General features: G+C 37.4%; 2 protein-coding genes across 3 annotated transcripts; both read left to right on the plus strand.

Annotated features, from left to right (window-relative positions):
- On the plus strand, positions 2,059-3,221 carry LOC110265272. Its single transcript, XM_021108190.1, has 3 exons — positions 2,059-2,241; positions 2,374-2,545; positions 3,028-3,221. Exons 1-3 carry the CDS (start codon positions 2,077-2,079, stop codon positions 3,219-3,221), a joined length of 531 nt encoding a protein of 176 aa, XP_020963849.1. The 5' UTR covers positions 2,059-2,076.
- On the plus strand, positions 3,935-7,064 carry LOC107613134 (uncharacterized protein DDB_G0287625). Of its 2 annotated transcripts, none has more exons than XM_016314988.2 (4): positions 3,935-4,044; positions 4,218-4,290; positions 4,668-6,521; positions 6,716-7,064. In XM_016314988.2, the coding sequence occupies exons 2-4, from the start codon at positions 4,228-4,230 to the stop codon at positions 6,779-6,781; spliced, it is 1,983 nt and encodes a 660-aa protein (XP_016170474.1). In that variant the 5' UTR covers positions 3,935-4,044; positions 4,218-4,227; the 3' UTR covers positions 6,782-7,064. The 2 variants fall into 2 exon arrangements, with proteins under 2 accessions (XP_016170474.1, XP_020964834.1); XM_021109175.1 differs by having other exon boundaries at positions 3,973-4,290; positions 4,668-6,176; positions 6,210-6,521.

The raw sequence follows: 10,970 nt of genomic DNA on the forward strand, positions 1-10,970 counted from the left end.
CTCGTCTTCGTCGCCGGCTTCATAAGTGGCTTTGAAGTCCTCTTCGCTGTCACTATTCATTCCTTCGTACACTCCAATTCTATCATCATCTATATCTAAATCATTTTGAATCACCACTGCCTCTAGGGTTTCAAACTTAACGTACAGCTCAATCTGTGGGTGTCGCATCTGAATTTGCCGGTGAATTTGAAACATATTCTGCATACTCGCTTCGTCAGTGATCGGCATGGTATCAAACTGTATTAGACCACCAAAAATTACAACCGGATTTCGGTACAGATTTCTGCTCACTCTCATTAACGTACTGTTCTCCATGCTTTGATAGAGGTCGTTCTGCAGCTCCATTAACATCATGGTGCATGGAACCACAAACGAAAACAGATTCTGGCACACAAACCTCACTCCCTCATGAGTATTACGTATTATCTCACCGTTGCGATAAATCACCAAGTTTACGGTGCCCTCCATTACACTAACAACACACTCAAAGAACACTCAAATCTTATTCAGAATGCAAAATAGTATCGAGCTCTGCCTTATCTAGAAGGTAGCATTTAACACGCCCCCCACGTGCTGCCTGCCTCAGCCAATCACGCTTTGACACGTGTTAGCACGCCCCCCACGTGCTGCCTTAGTGAGCCAATCACGCTTTGCCACGTCAGCACGCATTCCCTGCGTGCTGACTCAGCACGCCCCCCACGTGCTGCCTTGTTGGATCAACCGGACATTGCCACGTGTCTTCCACGCCCCCCACGTGTTGCTGGTAACACGCCCCTGCGTGTTGTGCTTTCATCTGACACGTCCGTCTAGGGGTAATACCCAGAGTACCCCCATTTCCAGCCAAAACACCACCATGTATTCCACAACCAAATTATTGAGCCGATAAATGATAACAAAATAATTTATAAAATAAAAATAAAATTTATAATTAAATAATATATAAAAGATTAATTTGTAATTAAAATTAAATAAAGACTATTTAACAGTTATTAAAAAAACTTGAAAACATATTTTGTTATGGGACCATTTAATATTCCAAACGTTTCTAGGACCATCGAATCTGGTGCCCTCTTATACTGTTATTCACTTGTTTTGCTTCATATTTTGCTTTTGTAAAAGCTTAAAAAAAAAGAAAAAATGAAGGGTTAATAGTCAAATTAGTCCCTAAAAGATAAGACATTATTTAAATGTATTTCTGAAAGATTTTTTCAATCAAATTGGTCTTTTAAAGATTACGAATTAATCATATATGTCTTTAGTTACTCCACTCATAATTTTCGTCAACGATTAATGATGTGAAATGTTAACTGATAACATACATGACACATAACATGTTCAATTAGACGTTGACTAAATATGTTTACGAAAATCTATCAATTTAGGACTAAAACCCCAAAGTGGTCCCTGAGATTGGGCGAGTTACCCATACTTGTCCTTGACTTTCAAAATTCCCTAACAACATCCCTGACATTCAGCTCCGAGACCCATAGTTGCCCTGCAACCCTTTCCGGCGCCAAGTCAGCAAACGGAGGGATAATCTGGCACCTCCAATGCCACGCTGGAGCCAGCAACGGCTAGCTGACGTGGCAAATATGAATTTTGTACCCAATATGGTCCCTGGTCCCATTAAAACCCTAAAAGCTAAGATCATCCTCTTCATCGCCTGAGCTTCAAACTGCTGCTGCTGATTCCTTCTCAGATCATCCTCTTCATCGCCTCCAGCTCCAGGTAATAACACATACAGATCACATGCCTTCCATTTCGATCTGCCATTTCTCTGTTTTCTGATTGCTAGCTGCTGCTACCATAATATGAATGTAACTTGGCTAAATTTCAGTTTCCTCTAAAACTGTAATCACTCAATACTAAAAACTATAAGCTGCCGCTGCTTTTGTCAGTTTGCAATTGTTTGATGTAGCATTGCATTGTGTTACTTACTGTAGACATGTGCTGCAAATGCAAATGAAAAAGGTGACAAGGCTTCCTTGATTCCTCACTCCAGACGGCCTGCACTCCCCTCTTTGCAAATACCCCCATGGTCATTAGATGCCACATTATCTTCTTTCGCAAAGACGGATGGTCCTTCCACATCCACCTACTTCAAGGACCCTCTCTCTTAATGGTAAAGGTTCATTCTCTCTATTGTCAAAGGTTGCCCACTCATTACCGGTTACTCCAATCGCATCTTTGGGTCAAGAAAGTGTACATGGCAGACATCTGGGATGTGCTTCTGATTTAAATGTATGTCTCTTTTCTTCAATCAAGGCAACTGTTTTCATACAACGCTTGCTAAATTTTTTTACATTTTGTATGTTAAACTGGTATATGATTTTAAACTACGCTGCATTGATGAATATTTCCATTCTTGTATAGACAATGGTTGTCAAGCAGCATATAACTCGATCACTTTCGGTTCCAGTTGATGCCAAAGCCAGCAAATTGAGGTGCACTCAGTCTAGGGTCTTGATTCGTATCATTTCAGCCAGGCGGCATCTTGCAACTGTTGATGAAACTTCAACTGGTGATTCTTCAGTCATGGAGATTGGTAATTGCTTGAAATATATGTAGAGCACATAATTTCTTGTAGGTTCCCATTTTACATTTCTTGATCAAGAATCACAATCTGAAATATTCAGTTATGAGTTCTGACTTTCAAGAACTATTAAATATTTGGCACTTAACCGTATATAACATGAGATTGGTAACGCTTTGCATCGTTTAGTAGACATTATAGATGAAAGAAATTTGGTGGCTTCTAGGTGATATAATCTTTAGTGCGTCTCTCATAGACAATCTTAGAGACTATAGCCTTTTATAGCCCTTCCATGTCAATTGCTGACTAACTCTCGAAATTAAAGGCTAGAAAATTAAATAAACTTTACATTGAAGTTAACTTATTCATTTCTATTTTCAATCATCAAGTTTGTCAATTGCAGATTGTCTTTAAGTTAGGATTCCTAGGTATTTCAGACTATAGCCTTTTATAGCCCTTCCATGTCAATTGCTTACTAACTCTCCCCTTTCTAGCTATTGAGGATGCTACAGCAGATATTCTAGAGGAAGAAGCAATTTGTAGGATTTGTTTGGCAGAGCTCGGGGAAGGAGAGAATACTCTTAAGATGGAATGCAGTTGTAAAGGTGATCTTGCACTTGCTCATCAAGACTGTGCAGTAAAGTGGTTTAGTATTAAGGGCAACAGGACCTGCGATGTCTGCAAGTAGGATGTTCAAAATCTCCCGGTAACACTATTGAAAATTTATGATCGTCAACTCCCTGCCAGACAGCCACCAAATGTGCCACAACCAAGGAAAATAGCTTATTACCAAATGGTCCCTGAAGGAGAGAAGAAGAGATACTAGTTATAATAACGATTCTTAGCTTTTAGGGTTTTAATGGGACCAGGGACCAGATTGGGTACAAAATTCAGATTTGCCACATCAGCTAGCCGTTGCTGACTCCAGCGTGGCATTGGAGGTGCCAGATCATCCCTCCATTTGCTGACTTGGCGCCGGAAAGGGTTGCAGGGCAACTATGGGTCCCGGAGCTGAATGTCAGGGATGCTGTTAGGGAATTTTGAAAGTCAAGGACAAGTATGGGTAACTCGCCCAATCTCAAGGACCACTTTGAGGTTTTAGTTATCAATTTAGTCACTAGGTTATATTAGAAATAGAATTTTTGTAATTAAGAAAAATAACTAAATTAATAAATTTTCATAAACATATTTAGTCGATATCTAGTTAGATATATCAACTATTATATATGTTATCAATTAACCTTTTACAATATCAATCTTAAAAAAATTGTTAATAAAATGATTGGAAGACAAATATAATTAATTTGTAATTTTTAAAAGACCAATTTAATTAAAAAAATTTTCAGAATAAATTTAAAAAATATTTTATACTCATTTGACTATTAACTCGAAAAATGAATTACTTGTTCACACTTCCCAGTTCCCAGTCTGTGGCGGAGAGTTAGTTGATCTCGAAGGCTTTAATGGTATAAATAGGTTTGAGCAGCGAAAAAGGTTTCGGAGGAAAAAGGGTAATAGTGCCAATTGGATTCACACATCCGCAAAAAGCATCAAACTTTCTTTTACCCTTTTGCTTTCTCCCTTCAATTATTTGTTCCATCAATTCCTCTTTTGCCTATTAACAGCTTCTCCTTTTTTCTCTCTCGTTTTTTCCCCTCTTGTTTTTGAAATCGTGATTTTGCAGGTCGCTTGAAATGGGGAAGAAATCCTCCGCTTCACACAAGAAGAAACGTTCCAAGGACTCCTCCAAGTCTAAGGTTGGTACTCTCATTTAAATTCAATCATTATTTTGTATCTTAGGGTATTTGATTTTATGCTTCGAATTACAAAATTTTAGGAAAAAGAAACTGAATTTTCTGATATTGCTCTGTGTTTTGCGAACTCAAAAATCTAGTGGTTGTTTTATCATATACATCAGCCTGATAGGAAAATCCTTTTCTTTCTGGGATTAGGTTTTCGTTTTGGTTTTTCAATGAAGTATTTTTATGTTGTTGTTGTTGTTGTTGTTGTATGAGCACGAGGACAAATTTGATTGGTTGTTGGGTTTTCCAATCAAAATTGAGTGTGGGTATCCCTGTTTTTGTGCTCAGTAATGCAAATTCATCATGAATATCTACCTAATTTGATGTTTTAGACCAAGCCAAGAAGTAAAAGTAAGAGTCGGAAATATAAATCCAAGAAGGTTCGCCGCGGTGATGTTTCTTCTTCTAGCTCTGACTATGATGATTCAAAAAGTTTGCACACATCAGTGTCCTCTAGCTCTGAAGATAATTACAGAAGAAAAAGGGATCGGTCTCGCTCAAGAAAAGATGTGAAAAGTCGGAAGAGGGCTAGGAGACGTTCATACAGCAGTGACAGCAGTGAGGACTCTCACTATGCTAGGAAGAGGAAAAAGTTGAAGAGAAAAAGTGAGCCTGAGGTGAAGGAGAAGCTCTACAAGAAAAAGATTAGGAAAGAGGTAAGTGTTAGTTCAAGAAGCAGTGGGTCACGGAGCACCTGCTCTTCATTTCAGGGTGGGACTTCTGCCGGTGATGATGATCAATATGAGAGTCACAGGGGAAGATCACTTAGAAAAGAGAATGAGAAACGGAGATTGGAGAAAGAGAGAATTGGGAGTGAAAAGAGTAGTAGATATAGGCCCAGAAGTAGTTCATCATGCAGTCGATCTAGTGAAAGTAGTTATGAAAGGACCAAAGAGAACTTTTTTGAAGAGAATTATGTAGGTGAGAGCAATTCGAGGAGGCTCCGATCAGTCATTACTGTTGTAAAAGAGGCAGAAGAACCTAGGGAATTTTCTAGAAATGATAATAAGGGGGAGATTTTAGATGATTATGATTACCCTTGTAGAAGTAACGGCAGTAATGAAGGGGGCGCAAAAAGAGAGGTGGATCATCACACAGTTCCCACAACGGATGAGAAATTGAGTGTTGAGGGTGAGATAGGAGACAAGAATGTTGATAGTGCCGGGACAAGTGAATATCTGAAGAAGATGAGTGAGGCTTTTGAGGGTAATCTGAATGGTGATGACTTGGAGTCAATTCTAAGACAGAAGGCGTTGGAAAACTTAAAAAAGTTCCGAGGTGGGATCCAGTCTTCTGCAAAAATTTCCTATCAGAAAAATAAAATTATTGGCCAGGTAAAGCAATCTTGTAACCATGGTGGAGTTCAAGGTAAGTCTAATGTTAATAATGAGGCTTTAGGGACAAATTTCGATAATAAAATCTTTGTAGAAGAAACTAGTTCTCCTATTGAGAGGAGAGGTTTAAACGCTCATCGAAGAAACAGTGATTTGTTAAACATGGACAAAGATATATCTGGTTCTGCCAAGAATCACTTGACCTGTGCGCAAGAAAAGGTTAGTGATGCATATAAACCCACTGAAACAGTCACAGAATCTACTGATTACAGGACAAAAAACCCAGAGTCGACCACACCAGAGTCTACCCATGAATCACTTCAAAGATGCTTATCTCTGAAGCAAAAACCTGTGTCTAGACTTTCTTGGGAAAAGTCATTGGTCGCAGAGGGAAGTAATGGTGGGGATACTTCTGAGGCTTCTCACATTGCAAGTCATAGTAACATTGATAATGTTGATAACAATAAAGGATTATCTTCTGCTGTTTCTAAGCCTTCTAATAATGGACCAAAATTTGGTCAGTTTAGCTTAAATAAGGGCCAAGATGAAATCGAGGAGCACTCGCAGTTAGCATTCAAGCAAACATCTGCTTCACTTGCACCTCCTAATGTGAAGCTTCCAGTGGCTGAAGGTGGTGCAGAAAATGCAGCCAGGACCACTCAAGCTGCAATTCAGAATGTTAATAACAGTAGCAAAGATGTCGATGAGGTGAGCAACTCCACTAAGAATAAATCAGGCGATGAAAACTCATCAGTAGAGAATAACTCTGGAAAATTGCAAGATGAATCCAACCATGATTCGCAGTTTGAGCGGAAAACAATGAGTTTGATGAAAGGTGGCGAAATGGTACAGGTGAGTGTACAATCATTTCTTCAATTCTGAGATTCTGAATTTTTCAAAGTATGTCACTTTGGAAAATTGGATATCTTAACAATTAACAATTCAATGTATCTCTAGATACAATTCATATTATGATACATCGAGTTATGCATGTAACAATTCTGTCCTTTTTTATATTTCTAATCTAATCGTTTGTGATTGTCCAGGTTAGCTACCAAGTTTATATCCCCAAGAAAACTCCTGCATTGGCTAGAAGGCAACTCAAGCGATGATGACACATCCATTCTTGTGGTGACAAGTGGCTTCGAGTCAATTTGTTCATCTACTTCGGTATATAAAAAGAGTAACACTTGCGGAAAAGCCAAGAAACTTATGGATAGACCATGTATGAACTCTAGAACTTGGTCAAACTGTATTAGCTGTATTTCGTTCTAGTTGATGTCTTAGGTGACCATAATGTAGTTTGCTACTGTTTTATTAATGGAATGCATCCATTGCACCATGAATACCTTTGGAGTTGCTGTCTTTTTAGTAGATTCTAAAATGTTTTCTAGATATTTAAGGAACTGTTAATCTGCTTTGCAGATTGCAGTTTCTTCAGAGTTCCACCCTAATTTCTTGCTTTACAGCTACAACTTCTACTAGTCCATACTGCTTGAGTAACTTGAATTCCACTGAGCATAGAACTGAATTTGAAATATTAAATTCAACTCTTCTGTCCAAACAAAGAAAAAAAAAAAAAGAACTGAATTTGAATGAATGAATGAGTTCAATCAAAATATCTCTAGAGCATGGGCATTTTTTGATAGAAAAGAAGAAAGGGCAATGCCAAAAATGGTTAAGTTGAGCCTTAATACCTAATGTCAGTTATATATATTTATACATATTAATTTATATGTTTTTTACTTAAATAATCAATCACTATAATAATTAAATTTGACATAATAGAATATAACTAAAATTCTTTTAGTAGGATAGTAAAAAATTTTGTGAGCATTAAATACGAATTTTTTTTATAAGATAATTAATGGAATAATAGTTAAATTAATTCCTGAAAGATAAGGTATTTTTTAAATTCGTCCTTAAAAGATTTTTTTAATTAAATTAGTCATTCAAAGATTACAAATTAATTATATTTGACTTCAATAACAATTTTTGTCAATGATTGATGATGTAGAACATTAACTGATAACATACATGAGACCTAACATGTCTAATTGGATGTTAATCATATATACTTATAAAAATCTATCAATTTTGTCGTTAAGTCATATTGAAAATATAGATTATATAATTGGGAAAAATGGATAAATTAATAGATTTTGATGAATATATTTAGTTAATGTCCAGTTAGACATGGCAAGTATTATCTATGTTGCCAATTAACATTTTCTATCGTCAATTGTTGACAAAAATTGTTAATGGAGTTAATGAAAGACAAATATGATTACAGAAAATCTCCACATACAAGTCTTTTTCCTATACAAGTCTTACAACTTCTCAATATCCCTTATCCCTAAAACGCGCTTCTCTTGGCACGTATGTTTCACGCGCCTGCTTAGCAGATTTTTCAATCAATCAACGCGCGAATATATAACTTTCTTTTTCAAAAGGATTTCGTTTCCTTTTTCGAATTTCTTATGTGTTTCCTTGCCTTCTCTCTTCGATCTCTTTCGAGCGTTTCTCTGTGCCTTCTCCTTCGTGTTTTACCTGCGTTCCTCTCTGCCTTACGTGCTTCAAATTTTTCGTTTCGTTTTGCGTTTGAAGATAAAGGTTGATTCAACTTCAGATTCTCAGCTGAACCAGAGCGAAGTGGATTTTAAAACTGAATTCAATGAAGTTTTTGAGGTATGATTTAGTTTTAGTTAGTAATTGAATCTGAATTTGAATCCGATTAGTAGTTTTTTTATTGTGTAGCTGAATAATCTGCGAACCTTGCCTGTGATATTTGCTGTTTGTTCTTCCTTATTTGAATTGAATCTAATGCACTAGTTCTCATTAGAATTAAAATAATTTTGTCCATTTTATATCAGACATTCGGGTGTAGATCAGTAATATTTGGGTGCATTTAAGAAAATTTTGGGTGCATTTACAGTTTATTATTTTAGTTGAATTGTTTTAGTTTCTGTTTTAATATAGTGTATTTTTGAGTGTATTTTTGCAAAACTTCTATGCAATTGATTACCAGTTTGTCCCCAAGGTTGGGATGACTTTTAAAACCCTTGACGATGCTGAAAAATTCTACAAGCATTATTCAAAGGTTGCAGATTTTTCTACAAGAGTTCGGTGCACAAATAAAAAGGGAAACGAAATTAAGAATCAATTGATTACATGTACTAGAGAGGGAAAATGGAAATCGAAAATATCTCCGACTGAGAAGACAAATCCCTCAGCTGGTTTAAATTGTCCTACAAGAATTTATATACGCGTATTGAAGGATGTTGGTATTTGGATCATTTCGAAGGTCGTGTTGCATCATTCACACCCTTGCTGTCCAGATCAAGCACAGATGCTCAAACAGCACAGGGAACTAAGCATGTCCGTGCGTCGTACAATAGAGAATAACGAGGAAGTCGGTATCAGACCTAGCAAAACTTTCCAATAATTTGTTGCAGTAGCCGGGGGTCACCGCGAGTTAAATTTTATCAAAAAAGACGTGAGGAATTACATCACTAGAGAAGTGCGGAATGTTTCAGAACAAGAGGATGCAAAAGAATTCGAGAAATACTTATTAAGAATGAAATAGAAGAATCAGAATTTCTTTTTCGAGCTCGAACTCGAGGACGATCAGTCCATTAAGCTTGCTTTTTGGGCAGATGCAAGGAGCAGCATGTGAGTATTTCGGAGATGTTATTTCATTTGACACCACCTACAATACAAACAGGTAACATGGTGTTCTGGTTTATAATTTTGAATTTATGTTGTTTTATAAATCTGCTGCAGAGGTGTATATTGGCATTTTTTGGGTGTAGAGAATCATTATTTGGGTGCATTTTATTGATTATAATTCTATTTTGTGGTAATCTGTTTTAGGTATAATCTGGTTTGTGGTTCTTTTGTCGGGGTGAATCACCACGGTCAGTCAACACTTCTTGGATGCGCTTTGATGAAAAACAAAGATATTGAATCATTGAAATGGTTATTTCAATATTGGCTTCGTTGCATGGGAGGAAATGCTCCGAAAGGGATTCTCACCGATCAATATGCGTCAATGAAAAGGGCTATCGAGGCTTGTATGCCCACAACAATTCATCGTTGGTGTATTTGGCACATCACGAAGAAGATTCCAAGCAAATTAAACGGGTACAAGGGACATGCAGAAATCGAACAAGAAATGAGCCAAGTTGTTTGGAACTCTCATAGCAAAGATTCATTTGATACGAATTGGAATGATTTTCTGCTGAAGTATGGTCTTGTGGACAACAAGTGGCTTTTAGGTAATGTTTTTTAAAATCTACAGTAGAGGTGCAAATTGCATGTTTTTGGGTGCATTGTAGTCTGATTTGGGTGTATTTTGCAGATCTTTATAAAGACCGTCATATATGGGTTCTAATTTATCTGGATCACCACTTTTGGGCTAGGATGAGAAGCACACAAAGGAGCGAGAGTATGCATTCATTTTTAACAAGTTTATTACCCGAAAACAGCTCGCTTATTCAATTTGTCAAATAATACGATAATTGCCTCGGAAGCAGGGAGCAAGCAGAGAGGGAATCGAATGCTGCAGATTTTCATACGGTGATACCGTGTGAACAAAATCCTCCATTGAAGCTCAGTTTCAACATGTGTACACTCACCAAAAGTTTAGGGAAGTCCAAGCACAATTCAGAGGGAAGGCGAATTGCATCACAAGATTAACAAACTCCGCTCTAGGCTATTCAGTATACGAAGTTGGAGAACAAGTTTTTAGCTCAATATTCAACAAGTTTGTGGTTACTTACGACTCAGTAGCAGCCCAAGTGAAATGTCAGTGCTTATTATTCGAGTCAAGAGGGATATTGTGTCGTCATGCCCTAAGCGTGTTAAGCTTTGAACGAGTAACCCAAGTGTCACCGAGGTATATATTGGAACGATGGAGCAAGAAGATAAAGATGCGACACACACACATCAAGAGCAGCCACGACGAGCCACTATTAGAGCCAAAAAGCAAGAGGTTTGACGAATTGGTGTTTCGTTCGCAAAATATTTGTGAATTTGCATCAGAATCTGAGGAGCTGACTGCCATTCTGTACCGTACCTACGATAACGTCATGGTTGAGATGGAAGAATTGAAAGCCAAAAGAAAGGGGACATGTTCGTTATCTCACGAAGATGCCAACTTGGAATCCGTTAACGAGCTTCAAAGCCCTCCAAGGGTTCGAACAAGAAGACGTCCAAAAAATAGGCTAGGTTCAAAGTTGGACAAACCGATTGTAAATGCCTCAAAGAAGAAGAAAACAAAAGCTCTAAACGAGGTAAAAG

The sequence above is a fragment of the Arachis ipaensis genome, chromosome B08 (genome assembly GCF_000816755.2).
Source record: "Arachis ipaensis cultivar K30076 chromosome B08, Araip1.1, whole genome shotgun sequence".
Lineage (NCBI taxonomy): Eukaryota > Viridiplantae > Streptophyta > Magnoliopsida > Fabales > Fabaceae > Arachis > Arachis ipaensis.

Excerpts from the sequence above, each read along its gene's own strand:
- LOC110265272 (XM_021108190.1), top strand. The coding sequence starts at position 2,077 with ATGGTCCTTCCACATCCACCTACTTCAAGGACCCTCTCTCTTAATGGT. Across the intron at positions 2,242-2,373 it reads GATGTGCTTCTGATTTAAAT|ACAATGGTTGTCAAGCAGCA; the intron begins GTATGTCTCTTT and ends ATTCTTGTATAG. Across the intron at positions 2,546-3,027 it reads TTCTTCAGTCATGGAGATTG|CTATTGAGGATGCTACAGCA; the intron begins GTAATTGCTTGA and ends TCCCCTTTCTAG.
- LOC107613134 (XM_016314988.2), top strand. The coding sequence starts at position 4,228 with ATGGGGAAGAAATCCTCCGCTTCACACAAGAAGAAACGTTCCAAGGAC. Across the intron at positions 4,291-4,667 it reads AGGACTCCTCCAAGTCTAAG|ACCAAGCCAAGAAGTAAAAG; the intron begins GTTGGTACTCTC and ends TTGATGTTTTAG. Across the intron at positions 6,522-6,715 it reads AAGGTGGCGAAATGGTACAG|GTTAGCTACCAAGTTTATAT; the intron begins GTGAGTGTACAA and ends GTGATTGTCCAG.